General features: G+C 50.1%; 1 protein-coding gene across 1 annotated transcript; it reads right to left on the bottom strand.

The window, feature by feature from the left end:
• Nucleotides 1-7,255: 7,255 nt before the first annotated feature.
• On the bottom strand, nt 7,256-7,858 carry LOC149912423 (rho GTPase-activating protein 33-like). Its single transcript, XM_090130813.1, has 3 exons — nt 7,753-7,858; nt 7,505-7,587; nt 7,256-7,367 (listed from the first exon to the last, which is right to left on the bottom strand). The coding sequence occupies exons 1-3, from the start codon at nt 7,810-7,812 to the stop codon at nt 7,256-7,258; spliced, it is 255 nt and encodes an 84-aa protein (XP_089986939.1). The 5' UTR covers nt 7,813-7,858.
• Nucleotides 7,859-16,733: the final 8,875 nt, after the last annotated feature.

The following is a 16,733-nucleotide window of genomic DNA, read 5'->3' as shown; positions in this document are numbered from 1 at the left end:
CAGGCCATGAAAAAGGTCCCATAGGCACTTGTGCCATGCAGCTTTTGTTGCAGCTTGGCAATGTTCTAGCTCTGACATCAGCAGTTCCCTCGTAGATCTAACAGCCAGATGGGTGTGAAGTTGTGAACTACTGACTGAGCTGCTCTTGAAGTCATGCCAAGAGAGATCTCTGCAGGCACACATTCATTCTGCAGGGCAGTGCTGTAAGGTCACAGGAAGAACGAGGTCAGAAGTGCCTTGTCTGATGTTTCTGGGGTGTGCATTGGCTCGACTGGCTGCCCACAGTCACTGAGCTGCAAACAGAAGAGGTGGGGATAATCATTCATAACAGGTCAGTTATCCATTGGGTTTTGGCATCTCTTTATGTTTGCAAATGGTCCACGAACAGACCCTGGTTTTCCTGAATGCATTAGTTACTCAGAGTTATTGCTGACACAGGACACAAAGCACAGAAATGCTGGCTGGGGTCACCTTTCTCTGAGGCTGAGCAGGGCTGCCATCAGCTAGGCACTTCACATGAGGGCTGGTGAAAGAAAGGGAGCATAAAAAAAAATCTGACACACAGCTCCTTCTAAGACATTGTATGGGTAATGTGAAGGTGAAAATACATTCATAATGTGAGCTGTTAAGCCATTCTGATTCACCCTTTGCATCCACAGCATACAGTTTTTTCCCACACTGCTGTTTCTATCCAGCAGTGTGCATATGTGCAGTGGTACAGAGGTTGGTGGCCCTGCCTGTGGCAGGGGGTTGGAGATTCGTGATCCTTGAGGTCCCTTCCAACCCGGGCCATTCTGTGTGTGTGTGTGTGACTAAATAAACACCCATTGTTGCTAGCTCAGCAGGTATACTGCTAATTATTGAACGCCTGACAGCTGCTTATCAACACTTGGCCACTATTTCTGGACACCTGCTCATCCCTGAAGAGAGAGAAGTTTGGAAGGAGGACAGAGGGGAGTCTCTTGATGCCTGCCTGTTGCATCCCAACCTGCCCACAGAGTGAGTCAGTTCGGCCTTGTGTGGAGGCCCTGTTTTTTTTGGAGTCTATTTTTCTTTTGCTGAGCTTCTCCTATCCAAACAGAATGGCCTTACAACATGCTTTCTGGTCCTTAATCCTATACCCATGCTATTTGTAACTATTACAGTTCTGTAAGTGAGAATTGATCACATGATTGAACAACTGTATTTCTAAAATATGTTATGAAATAACTTATTTTTACTAATACTAATAAAGTCTTTCTACTTTTTCAAACTGTTTCTAAGGGCAAATTACAAAACACATTGTGCTGTACTGCTTCAGAGCAATCCCACATTTGATAGCCAGTGCAGAAACAACATTCCATCCTACAGCATTAGCTAGTTCAGAGGTACCAGACGTGTATCTGGATGTGGCTGTTGTGCATAACTGGGGCTGAGGGATCAGAAGTGACAGCTCCACTCTTGGAGACCACAGAACTAAAATGGAAAGATAAAATAGTTGCAGGGCAATTGTTCTGTGTGCCTGAAGCAGGGACCGATTTATGGGGGAGAGATTTAACAGTTAAATGAGGATTACAGCTGCAAGTCTGTGAAACAGATATCAGGGGTCAATGAATGTGTTAACAGCTGTGATGAAGAAGAAATGAATCCAAAGGTGTGGGCAGGGGAAGGAAATCGGGGTGGACTCACAATTTTCCCTTACAAATAACTGCCCAAGGAGGGAGTGGAGCTGTGAAACAGCAACAATATCCCATAGCCTTAGAAGGGAGAGTGGGTCTAAAAGCTGTAACACAGACACTGGTTAAGGATGTCTTCTGGAACCTTGTCTGTGGCCTTATAACACCCCAATCCTGTCGGCACGGAAGGCAGACGGCACGTATCGGCTGGTGCAAGATGTAAGGAAATGACTGAACCCGTTCTCAAAAGACAGCCTGTGGTTCCTAACCCCTATACCCTAATGAGTCAGATCCCACACGGACAGCAGTGGTTTGGTGTGAGAGACCTCACAGATGCTTTCCGGACAGCCTTTGGACTCAGAGAGAAATGGCTGCGTTTGTATGAGGACACATTGTAATCCTATCGTGATTCGTGATGATACTGTAGATACTGGAACTCCTGCTAATCCTTGTTTTTGCAGCATTTGAAGCAAGCAACTGGTGCTGCTGTCATGCAGAAAGCTCCCTTCCAACCACTCAGCAAGCATTTGGATGAGACAGCTTCCTGCTGGGAGCCCTCCGACATCACTGCTGCCTCCTCCAGAACCATACCTGCAGATGCTTCAGAGCTCTTCAGCATGGACTTCCTTCCTCCCGTCAGCAGCTGCTCCTGCACTGACCTTCATTCACACTGGGATACCATCTGCTTCCAGCAGGAGCTGACCTGCGAGACAGAGAAAGGAAACGTGGGATGAGCACCAATGCAGAAGCACAAGGCTGTGTCACCACCACGTCTTGCAGCCTTGGGAAGTCAGCTGCAACTGCAGCCTTGGTCAGAATTACAACGGGCACCGTAAATTAAGTGTGACCTCTGAAGTTGTTGCCATGATCAGAAATAGACGCTGAAATCGCTCACATAACTGTCGGTGGTTCCCTCCAAATTCTTTTGCTTTGGGGAACAGATGGACTCGGAATGGAAGGACACGAGAAAAATGACATCTGTTTGAGCTCAGCAGACTTGAGAGGTGGGCCTGGGTGAACCTCATGAGGTTCAGCACAGCCAAGTGCAAGGTTTGGCATTTGGGCCGGAGGAATCCCAGGCATTCTTTTGTCATCGTGGTGGTTTCCAATAGACCCCAACAATGAGACATCAGGTCGCCGTGTGGGCTCCTGGGTGACACTGCCATTGCCCAGCCATTGCAGCCTAGGGGCAAATAAAGTAAAATACTTCAGAAAGATCTCACACTGATTGCATATTTTACTGTTCTTTTACACAAAACAGAAGGGGGGGGGGGGCAGCAGATGCATGCAGCTGCATCAACACCCAGGCTGCTAAAGGAATGGAAAGACAGAAACATCAAATATCAATGTGTTATTCTAATGCAAGGAGGGAAGCTTCTATCAATGTTACTTTTTATCATTTAAAATAAGCAGTTGGCACTCTTAAAGGAAAATCCTAGGCCCCAGGTTCTGACAGTGTGGCAATCTGGACTCAGATGTGAATGATCCAAACAGTGTAATCCAGATTTTAACATCCCTTCTATGCATTCACAAGTTTTCTCTCTTGACTTCCCCTTACAGCCGTTAGATGCCAGCAAAACATCCCACAAACACTCCTTACCTCTGTGCACACAGGCACCCATCCAACCAGAGCCATCAGTCATTCCCAGCCATGCGCTCTTCCTCCAATCATGGTCAGCATCACACGGCCGTCACGCAGCTCACTTGACTCAGTTTTTCTCTTCTTTCTGGAGGTGTCCTTGCTTCTCAGCCTTACCTTCTCGTGATGTTTATCTCGCTCTGCAGCTCCTGCTCTGAATAGGCTTTCTTGTATTCCCGCATGACAGGCACAAAATGCAGCCACAGCCCCTGCCACCAAGGTCAGCTCTTCAGCACACATTACCTGAGGAGCACTTGGCAACTCCTGCAACCTGAGCAGTGCCAGGAAGACTGTTTCACTTCTGCTTCTCCTGGCTCAGAAATTCATTTTCCTACCTAGAAAATGGAAAAAGAAAAGAAAGAAAAAAAATCCTGACATTAGCAGACACAATTGATACTATGGAATTCTGGAAGGCAAGGGATTTGCCCTCTATGATGAGAAGTTGAGTGCAAAGAACTCAGAAGAGCCATGAGCAGGTTGTGAACTTGTGGGTAAAATTAGGAAGTGCAGCAGTGCAGGGCTTCTGGAGGTGAGGGTCTGCTACAGCCGCCTGGAAAGAGAGCCTGTTGGTGGGAGCTGCTTACTGCAGCCAGCAGAAGCATCGCACTCACTGACTCTCATCCTGATGGGGGATTCCAGTCAGTCTGGGAAGTCAGCATGGCTGGCTGCAAGCAATCTGACAGACTCCTGGAGTGCAGTGAGAATCACTCTGTGGTGCAGGCATTGGGCACAGCAAGCAGAAGGGAAGCATTGCTGGACATGGTGCACACCAGGGGTTACGACAGGAGGCGGTCAGGGCTGCAGTGACCATGCCCTCCTTGAGTTGGTGATCTCAAGGAATGCGGGCCTGGCAGGAAGCAAAGGCAGGAGCCTGAACTTCAGGAGAGCCAGCTGCAGGCTGTTCCAGGAATTCTTGGACGAGATCCTCTGGACAACTGTTTGTAGGGGCAAAGGGATGGCAAAGAGCTGGTCACTTTCTCAGAAAAAAACTTGCTCAGGTTGCAGGCTGAGCTGCAGGAGAGGAAGGGGAGGAGGTGCCAGCACGGCTCTGCACGATGCTCTGCCACACTGGGCAGCTTGATCATGGCTCAGCAGTGGGATCAGACGAGGAGAAGGGGAGAAGGAAATCAAGGATGGGAGGGAGCCATCAGACACAGCCGGTGAGTGTCTGTGAAGTCTTGCAGACCCAGAGATTCCCAGGTTGTTTCTGCTTTCGTAGCATTTGTGTGCTGCAGGGTGAGCAAAAGGTTCTGCTGCTTGATTCTTCTGCAGGAGCCGCCTAAAAGGGAAATGGCCACTGAGCTGCAGACCAAGCAGTACTGCCTGACGTTGGCCAGGGGGAGCTTCTCCTGCCGCAGTGTGCTGATGACAGGTCTGGAGATGATCTGCAGGGCCAGTTCGTAGATGGGAGCCAGGAAAGGACATGATGGGAGGAGGGAGGTGTTAAGGAGCGGGCAAGGCATGAAAATGCATCAGAAAGCCCTGAAAATCATCACAAAGCCACAGCCAGGAAGCTTGGGAGTATCATGAGCAGCATCCAGGATGCGAGAGATTATTTGCTACCATGCCAAATGGTAGCAGAGCTCCCCCTGCAGACATCCCAAAGCCAGACAAAACAGGAACAAACCTGGAGCTGTGCTGCATGCACCCCACAGCCACAGCATTGCAAGCTGGGGTGCCTTGCTGTGTGCTGCATTCATCCCAGTCCGTGTGAATGAAGACTCTGGAGGCAGTCAAGGCGTTGATTGAGCACGAGTGTGCTTTTATTATTGTATAAAAGACAGGAGGGTGGGAGAGGTCCACGGTGACTTAGGGACTCATCCTGTCTTGTCATGGAGAGAGTGGCTCAGAGCTCTCAGTGCTGCTGTCTGGTGCCTGGGACTGGAGGCCTGATTGACAGTCCCCCTGCAAGAGGCTCTGCTCCTCCTCACTGACACTGACCTGCTCCTGCATGGAGGTGCTGCTGTCGGGGCACTCACACTGCTCTTGGGATGGGCTGCACTGCAGAGACACAGGGTGACAGACCACACTTGTGACTGTGGTGTCTGGCAGGCCCAGGTCAGCATTTTCAGCAGAGCCAGGTGTAATGAGAGCATGAACTTCGATGAGCTCCTTCTCTCCATCACTGTTGTCGTGTGTAAGGCTGCTTTTGGAACTGCAGCGATTCGTGCTTCCTATGAGCTCTCCACTGATGGAAGCAGAGAGAGCATCATTGCTACTTGCCCTGGATCTTATGGCTTGGCAAGGGCTCGATTCACCTAGAAAGGATACACAGGGGTTAGTGTCAAACTTTCACAAGCTGAATTACGACAGTGGTTCTTGATCAGGGGTGAACTGAAGATGCTAGGCAGGGGCTGGAATGCCAGAAGGAGATAGAAGTGCAGAGCAAGCTTGAATTCTATGGTCCTGAAAAGCAGGGATTTGGAAGCTGCATTTGCACCCTTACCTGCCAGGACTACCACTGCTGTTTCTGAGGGCTGCCTGGCATTGCGCTGCAGTTGGCGTTTGCTGCCAGAGGATGGCTTCCTGAGGCTGAAGCAGCAACACCAACTGCTAGCTGGTGATTCCTCATTCTTGCTGGGTGGATTTTGCCTGGAGAGAGAAAACAGCCAATGCTGTGAGTCGTGCGTGGTTCAGGGTGAGGGAAGAGCTGCACTGAGCTCTTGGCAGCAGTTGCTTGTTCCTAGCACTGCCTGGTTTCTGCAGGAAAACACAAAAACCCACCCAAACAATGATGCTAGGTGCTGGAAAAGAAAGTCCTCTTTACCTTTCAGATGGAAAGTCGATGACTGTGTGGAATTTGCCCTGCCCAGCTGCAGGGCTTTCTTCCACTTCAATGTCGGGGCTGCTCTCTGTCACAGGGGGAGAGCTGCTGTGGCCTCGCCTCTGTGCCTGTGCCTCCTCCAGGCTGAGCAGCTTTGTGGCAGAAGAAGAGACCCCCACAGACTTGGGCCCTGGGAGAGAATTGTGCCCTGTCAGGGAAAACCACAGGTAAGAGCGAGGATCAGAAAGCAGTAGCACAGCCACCACAGTTCTGGGGGAGGTGCTGTATTTTTCTCAGGCTTGCTTATCCGTGCCACTGGAAGAAGAGGAGCCCAAAATAACCATGTGGGCAGAGGTGTGTTTATGGCAAAGGACACGGTCATCATTAAGAGCAGCTTACTGTATCAAAACAGGCAAGGAAAAACCCAAGGAAATGGGGGCAGGGAACTGAGAAAGCTTCGCTGCCACGCTTGCATCAAGCTTTTCCTGCATGCAAACATAATAATGACGGTTTCCTCCTTGTGAAGTTTGGGCTTGGACATTCTCAGCATCCAGCAACAGGATGCCATACCCTAATGGAAGTCCAGAGGTCTGCTGTCCCCTTGATGGTAAAAGAGTATCTCAAACATCCTGGAGAAGGCCTGCATTTGGTCAAGGTGTCAGGTCAAGATAAAGGTAATGGAGGAAGACACTCACCTGCTGCATCTGCAATGTCTGCTCCGGATTTGGAGCCGAAGAGGACGTCGGTGTGGTTGATGATGAATTCCACCACATCCGACTGTGTCTGCAGCTCCATGCAGGCAGCTCTTCCGCTGGCGCAGGCAGACTCGTTCTGCTGTGATCTGTAGAAAAGGCAGATTTTAGAAGTCATTTCTCCAAGACCATTTCCCAGAGTCTGAATTGTTGCAGCCAAAAGCTGTCAGCTGAGGCTCTGGAGACTTCCGCAGTGGGCAATCAGTGATGCCACTGCAGAAATTCCCCTGGATGATCAAGGACACGTCAGTCCCATCTCACCAAGACTGCAGAAATTGTCACTTAGACATTGTGCCCGTGGGGATGGAGAACAGCTCAGGCTCCTGCTCTTCTGTCAGCCACAGATTTTACAGGAGAAGAGCACATTTGATGGAGAAAAAGGGAGGACTGTTTTTTTTTTACTGGAGAACAGATGTAAGCGTTGTGTTGAAACAGAACCAGAAGTTTACCTTAAGAGGTTTGGAGCCCACACAATGGCTAGGTTCTTGGCATGCATGTTTGTTATACTGGAGCTCCCAGCCAGACACGCCAAGTGTCTCATCAGATACTCCAGAGTCCTGGAAAACAAGAGAGGCAAACGTTCAGCACCAACGAGCATGCCGTGCTGCAATTCAGAAAGACAAAGTCTGGAACCGCATCGTTGCCCTCTGCAATGCAGCAGGGCTGAGCTCAGCAGGCTGAGGGCAGCACTGACCTGTAGTGAGGAGCAGGCAGCTGCTGGATGACGTCCTGCATTCTGAGCAGCCGCTCCTCCTCTGTAGCGGCACCAACAGCATCCTGGAGTAGTGCAGAAAGGGAGCGAGACACCAATCAGGCTAGTACAGCACTGCGAGTAAACCTCGTGGGGCTGACAGCAAAAGGGCCTCAGAGCTGGGGCACTGCTGCAGCCATCTGCCAAGAGGCCCAGGAAGAGGGAAATGAAAGACGTGGCCTTGTGCTTACCGAGAACTTGCCGTACAGCTGGTGGGTGAGCAGAGGGTTCGGGAGCTCCCTGAAGTACATCTTGCAGAGGGAGCTCACGCTGTGAATGTCCCGGACGGTGAGCTCAGGAATCTGCTCAGACTCAAATTCCTGCCTGGAGAGAGGGACGCAAACCCGGTTGAGCGAGAGGAAGGCAAGCCCAAAGCCACACCAGATGCACTCAGGCTGTGTCAGTCGCAGCACTCTTACCGCAGTCTCTGGATGTTGGACGCGACGCCGGACAGGCGGTATATCCCCTGCACCACGCCGTGCTGCTCAATGAACTCAGCGCAGCTCTGGAGGACCTGGGGGACTGAAGAACACGTGCCAGCCGTCAGTGGAGCTCCTGATTCAAGTCCTGCTGCAGGCTGTGCTTCACATCCCATCCACTAAGCCCAGCCAGGCTTGGCTGAAGCAAATACAGATGTGCTTGTCTCTTAGGAGCATCCGCCTCACTTTATCCTTCAGCCATCAACTCCCATTACACGTGTCTCCACGGCTATCAGCCTGCCCCCTGCTAGATATGAGCTCCCTTTCATCTTCTTTAGATGCCCAGCAGAGGAAGATCTCAGGAATGGGCAGCTCCTTACCATCACGACCGGAGTGGAGAAGATGCTCTCCCAGGTCACAGCCAAACACCCTTTCCTTCTCCACCTCCCGCTCGGTCGGTTTCTTTGGGCGGGCCTTCACCAAGGAACGAAGGAAGGTGAGGATCTTGCTGCGTTTCTTGGGCACTGCACAACAAAAGGAAGAAACCAGGTCATTTCAGGTCTGGCTCCGTTGGACGAGGCCGAGCACAGCACATTCTACAGAGCACGTCAGAACGGGAAGAACATTACCAACCAGTACATACAAAAAGGGATTTTCCCCATCTCTGGAGGAGCCCAAGGCCAGGTTGGATGGGGCCCTGGGCAGCCTGGTCTAATCTGACATTAAATATGGGGGCTGGGAGACCATCCTGAGGCAGGAGGGTTGGAGCATGATGATCCCTGAGGTCCCTTCCATCCCAAGCCATTCTATGAAGATTCTATAGTTTTGCCAAGTCCAATCATAAAATCGGGAGGATTGGGCCAAATCTCTGCCCCATGGTGTGCATGAAGAATCATCAACCCAGAGGACAATGTGGGATGGATAAAGGAGGTACTAAACATGGAACGCACCCCCAAAAAGACTTCATTTTGCTTCCCCACACCATCAAATGTAACATCCCTACCTGGCTTTGGCACAGAATTGATGAGTGCCTCAGGAATGTTCTTATTAATGAGTTCCACACACTCCCCTGGGAAAAATCCAACCTGTAACAAGAAGAAAAGAGAGGCCAACTATTGCATGCAGCACTTCTCAGATCTGAACTGTTAAACCAAAAGCCACGTAACATTTCCCTCGGAACGTGCTTGCCTGACGTTCCATAAGACTATCCAGCAGAAAATCGCCATAGTTCACAGCATAAAGGTAATAATTTTTCAACATTTGCAGCCAAAGGCAAGGTCCTCTGACACCGACACAGGGAAACTGTTTATGTCCATTACCCATCCTGTGCAGGCAGAGCAGCTCTAAGCTGAGATTCCTGCCTCTCCTGAAGTTGCACTCTCCAGTCTGAAGCTTGTGCCTACCTGGAAGCCGAGCTTGCCTCTCCACCAGGGGGTCAGCTCCTTTGGTGGCATGTCGATGACACAGATGATGTCTCCCACCTGCAAGAGATTGCAACGTCAATCCCAGCTTCAGCACGGCTGGGAGGAAAGCACAGCTCAAATGACTGCATTCTTCTGCACTGCCAAACATCGCCGAGCTTGAGAGCACTTGCACCAGTGCAGCTCTGAAGGCATTTGCCATTGTAAAATTGAGCAACAAGGAACGCCTTGAACTGCTTACCTCAAAGGAGAGTTCATCCGCTGCCTGGGCAACGTGTCTCTTAACGACATGGGCAGCAGCAATAGCTGGAACATTCACAGGTGCCACCTCATGGTCCAGCAGGGGCTTCCCCTTGTTCTCAGTCTGAAACAGAGAGCACAGGCTACGGTGAGGAGCTGGGAACCAACAAGGAGGACTTCAAGGTGAGGAGCACATCTGCAGAGAAAGCTGCAGGAAATGCACTCGGTCCTTATCATGGGCACTTCAGAAGGAACTGCAAGTCTAATAACGGCTGTTTCTCTCCCTGGTGTGCAGCAGGCACACGCCAGCAAAGATGCATCTCTCCCCATCCAGACTAATCAGCAATGGCACTGATGCAGACAGGTGGCCTTGTCCATTTTGCCACATCCTTTCCTGCGCTCTTTGTGCAGGAAGGCTGACTGTTTAAGATGCTAGGAGACCGTGAAGAGGGAAACCAAAGCTACGGCTGCAGTTACAATGTGCAAACAGTGCCATTGCAAGCACCAAGCAGCTCTCTTGAGCAGTCCAACCAACAGCGAGGCCAAACAGAGCAGAGAATGATTGTTGTTTCTGCAGCCATTTCAAGGGAAAAGTCAGTAGAGGACAAACACAACAGCCGAGATGGCTCTCGTACTTTTATAAACTTGCCACACTTGCACTGCTGTCTTGCCACAGAGGAGCTCTCTTGGAAAGCAGGAGGGCACATCTGCGGCTCACTCTGCTGGCTGCAGTCAGGGAACAAAGACCAATCAGAGCTTCATACTCTACCTCTGTCCATGCCAGGTCAGGCCCACAGCTGATCTCGCTGCACGCCACAGCCATCAGCGTAGGTGTGACAAGCTGGAACTGAAAAGAAACACACTTTTATTTTCTCTGTTCACATCTCTGCTGTGCTCCCTACAGCTGTCGGGCACACTCACACAGCCCAAGCACGCCTGCTGGTGTCCCTGGTGATGCTGTGCAGCTCTGCACAAGCTGGGGCTGGGACTCTTTGCCTAAGGGATTGGTTTCCTGTAGACCAGCTGGTCACAGCACCACAGACAGCATCCTTCTGAGGGCTGAGCTGCAGAGCACGTGGAGAAAACCCACACGTGACCAGCGTCCCATCAAAGCTGGATGAGGCTGTGTTACTAAACAGGGGGCGTCACGGGCTGCTAAAGCATGTGGGGGGACAAACCATGGCAGGTACCTGGCAAGAGATCAGAACGAGGGAGAGAAATCTCACGAATCCGCAGCCGTTCCTTGTCACTTTGCTCTGATCTTCCACGAGCAAAAGCTGCACCAGGGTAGCAGGCAGAGGGTGCAGAGAGGAGAGAGAAAGAGCAGGTCAGTTTGCTTCCACGTTTTAGCAAAGACTACGAGGGAAAAACCAAAATCTGCCCTCCCTCAACTTAAAAACTTAAGTTTTCAACTTAAAACCATTTCCCCTTGTCCTGCTGTTATCTACCCTTTCAAAGAGGTGATTCCCCTCCTCTTTTTAGGCTCCCTTTAGGTACTGCAGGCTGCCATGAGGTCACCCCACAGCCTTCATTTCTCCAGGCTGAACAAGCCCAGCTCCCTCAGCCTGTCTTTGCAGGGGAGGTTCTCCTGTCCCCTGATCATCTCTGTGGCTCGCCTCTGGACCCTCTCCAACAGCTCCCTGTCTTTCTGGACACTGTACTGCAGCTGGGGCCTCACAAGAGCAGAGCAGGGGGGGACGATCACCTCCCTGTCCCTCATGGCCACCCCTCTGCTGATGGAGATAATGTGATCCTATGAGCTCCGCCAGCCAGCAGTTCTCAGCACTCACTGTCCCCCCGTCTCTCCCACACTGTCTCAGCTTACCTACAAGGTGCTGCACAGGACGGTGTGAAGACAAAGGGACGCAGTCGGTGCACAAGTGCAACAAGCGAGCTGCTCAGTCAGAGCTCCAGCGCTCCAATGAAGGGACGCAGCACGCACTGCTCCTCCCCTCATTCTAGCCCTTATGACATCACTGAGGGCCACCAGGCTGCTCCACCACGACGGACAGGGTGGGGAGGCAAGACCAGTCACAAGGGCAGAAGATTCCAACAGCCCAGCCCAACGTTCTGGAATCAGGGGCTGCTTGGAATTCTACCCCAGCCAAATCCTGGAGAAGCTGGCACGGGGTCGTCATGACCAAAGCACAGGACCTGGCGCTTGCTCTTGTTGAGCCTCGCACAACTGGCCTCAGTGCATCCCTCTGGAGGGCCTTCCTGCCCTCAGCCAGATGGACACTTCCTCCCAGCAGCGTACCTTGCAGTGCTGGGCCCATGTCAAATCCAGACTAGAGTGGCTTTTGTTACATTCAAGGGCATGTTTCACACCCATCTATTTCACCTGTAAGGAAATAAAGCAGGAGATGGGAGAAACACAGAACTACTGCCAGACTGATTTATCCCTTTCTTAGCCCAACTTCCCTTGCCTCATCCCCTACCCCAACTCCTGGATGATGCCCACGGGCTGATAGTTGGATCTCAAGTCCATAGGACTCCTTTCACAGGGCTCCATCAAAAAGGCTGTCACACTTGTTCCGTACACTCACACTGACCCAGCAGTGGTATCACAGTCACTTAACACACACACAACAACCAAACCCCGAGCATGCACATCCCTTCCTGCGTGACTGCAGCCCGCAGCTCCCCTTCACACCTCCGTGGATCTCTGGTGTTTTACACTGATGCAGCCTCGCTGCAGCTCCGTGGCTGTCACACAAGGCCTGCAGGACCTCTTTCTCTGCAAACCCCGTCTGCAGGCATTGGTTCACGAGGTTCACCTCCTGCCCTCCTGAGCAAAAACAAGCACTAAGAACAAGAGCAAAGCACACTGGACTCGACCTGGCTGGATCCCCAACCCTCAGTCCTGTCAGACGGACCCTGGTGTGGAGACTCATCCCCAAAGCCTGGCTGGACATCAGCACAGGCATCCTTCTTCAAACGCCCCATCCAAGCAGCAAGGGATCAAAGCGTTGGCACAGCTGAAACAGAAATGCTGTGTGAGTTTCCTGTTAGCACTGAGCAGGAACCATATGTTTGTCTGCTCCCTTCCCTGGCCCAGGCCAAGCTTGTGAGCTGCTCCTCCTTGGTGCAGGGGGAAATGGTGCAGATGCCATGTGGTGGCTATGCACAGCATGCCTTGGTCTTACTTTTCCTCTCTCCATCTGCCATTAGCAAACAGCATCTCCAGCCTCCAGAGATCACTGAGTCCAACGCCTGCACAACAGTGAAAAAAAAGATATGATAAGGGGTACTTAAAGCACAGCATCTGTAATCAGATCAGACTCCTGCACTGTGAAGACTTCCATGAGTATTCCTGCAGAGTGCATCACTTAGTCTCTCTCTAGCCTTGTGTTCATGGTTTTCCTGTAAGAGCTTGTCTAAACACTGCCTATAATCGTGGTTATGCTAGAAGCATTTGGATTTCTTGATCCTTAGTGTGATTTCAATTACAAATGCAGATGTTTTTTTGTTAGGGACAGCTTTCAATTTCTCAACTGAAATTTCAATATTGCATTAGGTGTTGACAACCACGGGGCTGCAGTACAGAGAATTACAGGAAGATTAATTTCTCCATCTCCATGCTCCTAGACCTTTATGGTTACAGTGATGTAGTTATATACAAAGTTGCAAGATACCAAAGCTAGAATAACCTCTTGGTGCAGCAGGATGTCTGGAGCCCAAGTGCAGAGTCTCAGTGTTGCAAAGCCTTGAAGAGGTGCACCGTATGTGCTGGGGCTGATGACACAGACACTGGAGCAAGGCCAGTGTGATGTTAGAAACTTGACCAGCAGCTGATCTGTTGTCAGCCATTTCTGGACACAAACGGGATCTGGTCGACTTAGGACATGACCTTTGGGCTGGAGAGCAACTCCCCGAGGAATCACACAGCCACTGCAGACCGTTGGCAAGAACCCCATACCAAAACAGCTCATCTGCAATCAGTTTTTAATCTGTGCAGCAGTGATTGGAACAGGCGCACACTCTCTGCAATTGCAGGAATGTTCACAAGTGGAATGTACATCACCTGTGTGCTCCAGCTCTTCTGTGTGCATGCTAGGAGCAGTGATCCCCCTGCACCCAGGGCTGCAATAAAGTCCTGTGGGCTTTCTAACCTGCCCACCAGCAGCCCAGGCTGCCCAGAGCCACATCCAGCCTGGCCTTGGATGCCTGCAGGGATGGGGCATCCACAGCCTCCCTGGGCAACCTGTTCCAGTGCCTCACCACCCTCTGGCTGAAAAACTTCCTCCTCACATCCAACCTAAACCTCAACAGCCCCCCGTCTCAGTTTAAAGCCATTCCCCACTTGTCCCATCACCATCCACCCTCCAAAACAAAACACCTCGGCTGTTCAACACTGAAAGAGCAAAATAACCCACAGCTCTTACTTCCACTGTATGCATTTAATTCCAAACTTAAGGTCACAGGTTAATTACTCAGGTGATCCTTCCTGACAGAAGAACTACTCGTAGTGATGTGTAGGAGTAAGGAACAGTTTGAAAAGGTCATGGACATATGAGAACTTGCAGCATTTATCTTAATAGATGCCTACATTGCAAAGCATTTTGTAAAACACACGTTACAAGTACTGTGCATTGGATTACACTATATCAAACTCTAAGTAACAATACAGGTTGCTTTTAAATCTACACTTACATGTTTTCTTCTAACTCCTTGATAAAATTCCTTCCTACCTTCAGTTTTACAGCCAAAGCAGTGTTTGAGCTGGTAATGTACTCTTGAACAGCACTGCTGCCTTCAGCATTTGTATCTTTAGATATGAAAAGAGAACTTGGTCATTATTTCACGATGAGAGAACCTTGATCTGACACAACAGAATTACAAAAATCTGACAATACTGTAAAATGCCAGCGTAAGAATGTGGCTTTGATTTTTTTTTTCTTTTTTTTCCTTCTTTTTTTTTTTTTCTTTTTTAATGGTGAGTGTACCATTAATTCAAGACAAGAATTTTGTTTGTAAGTCGATCTCTATAACTGTTCTTGGCATCATTCTGTAGGATGAAGTAGATACATGGAATTTGGCACTGGCTCCCCAGGGCAGTGGTTTGGCACTGAGCTGACAAAGGCCAAAGAGCATTTGCACAATGCTCTCAGACACAGGGCTTGACCCATAGGAGGTCCGGTGTGGAACCAGGAGGTGGAATACATGATCCTCGAGGTCCCTTCCAAATACAGATATTCCATGATCCTCTAATACTTATATTCCCAAGTCCTGTACACAGTGCTCAGGTGCTTAATTGAAAGGTTCCATGAAACAGTGAGGTATCTATGTCCCTTTACCACTCAGTTATTCAATTTGCCACATGGATCTTTCGTCCAGTCACATTAAAAAAACACTCAAAGTATTTCCTTCAGTCTTCCATTCTGATAGAGCTTTCTGGAGCAAATAAAGAGTTGCAACTCAGAATGTCCACACCTCCCTTCCTGCACCCTGCATACTTTTTTCATTGTACTGTGATTACGTACCATTCTATTGTCACCCTCATTCTGTCCTTATCTAGGCAGTTTACTGACATTAAATTTTCCAGCAACAGATGCCCACAAGGACAGCCAGCCTGGAAATATTTTGATAACTTACCTTTGTCCTGATGTCCTTGTAGGAGGTGGGACATTTCTCCATCTCAGCAGCAGAGGGCAGGAGGGGTCCAAGGTGAGGGCACGCTCTCCTCTATTTTTCTGGCACTCAAAGACAAAGGGAACAAGAAAACCAGATGTGTTTCCCTGCCCATGGCAAACACCAGCCTTTCCATCCTTACAGTCCTTCCTGACATCAGCAGAGACATTTTGCTTTCTTGTGCCACTTCATCCCGTTAGCATCTGGCATTCTAACAAAAAAGTACTTACAAGGAATTTTAATATTTTCATATTAAATGTCAGAATTAGAACCTTAAATTTACCAAATATTTAAAACGTTCAACCCAGTGAGAAGTGAATTGATGTTGCATTTAGCATTCAGATAAGAACTTGTAAAGGAAGTAAAAAGTGCTGCTTTCATAAACTATAGTCTCATTGTCAAGCCTTGCACTGTCTCAGCAGATTATTACAGAATGCTCATTCAAGCAGGAATTAAGAGATGCATCTGAATTGATAACAACAACGAATAATTAAGAAAGCTTGACTGCAGTCTGCTTGAGGATTCCAGTCTGAAGTGTGTTCCACCTGATGACAACTGGGAATGTCTTTCTCTCACCATTAGAACCATTGCACCTCTGACTAAACACATAGCTAATCACCACTGAAAACTAACTACATGTTGATTAACATTCAGAGAGATTGTGCAGGTGTCCTTTTAGGAACTGGCCTACAGTATGCTAAGAGGGATGGATGTGGGGACATTAGGATAACGTGCCCTCTGCCTTTTAAGACAGCCCCAGCAGAGCAGGTCAGCAGGCTGAAGAGCTGCGTGGGTCACCAGGGCTCAGAGACTTCACTCGGCCATCTGAAAGTTGAGGGACTTCAGCCCAAGCTGCCCTTTTCCATGCAGGCAAGGAGGCCAAGAGAAGGTGGATCGGCACGGTTCTGGTGCAGACAGGGGCTGCAGTGTGAGCAGGCCTACACAGACAAGGCTGTGCCCACACAGAGTGACAGCAGCTTTCGCTGTGAGCAGATTCCCAGGGGGCCTGAGCCATGGCAGTTCTTGATGGCAGCATGTTCCAATCAGCCCTGGAAGTCTTCTCTGGACGTCTGTCGCATTCTGGAATCCACACTGAGGACGCAGTCGCTGTGTCAGAGCAGCTGGCAGAGTCACGGGGAACCGTGACGTAGTTGGCCCAGGGAGCAACAACAAGGCCTGCACTGCTCAGCCAGCCCAGGCCAAAGGGGAGCACGAGAGAGAGCAGAGGAGAGAGGGGGGGAAAGAGGGCCAGGAAGGAAAGGCCTGTGCCTGAATGGACGTGTAGCAGCAGCTGCTGACAGCAAACTCGGTGATGGCAGGGGCACAGCAGAGCAGTGCAATGCTGGCAGCTTCCTGTGTCTTTCACACAGGCACTGCAGACATGGCCAGCACTGGGAGATCAGCAGAACTGCTGCACACCTCTGCCAGCCCAGGCCAGAGGAGTGCAGAACAGTGAGCTGC

Source organism: Phasianus colchicus, chromosome Z (assembly GCF_987193195.1).
Source record: "Phasianus colchicus chromosome Z, bPhaCol1.hap1.1, whole genome shotgun sequence".
Lineage (NCBI taxonomy): Eukaryota > Metazoa > Chordata > Aves > Galliformes > Phasianidae > Phasianus > Phasianus colchicus.
Note: the sequence above shows the minus strand (reverse complement) of the source record. Positions and strands in the feature narration are given on the sequence as shown.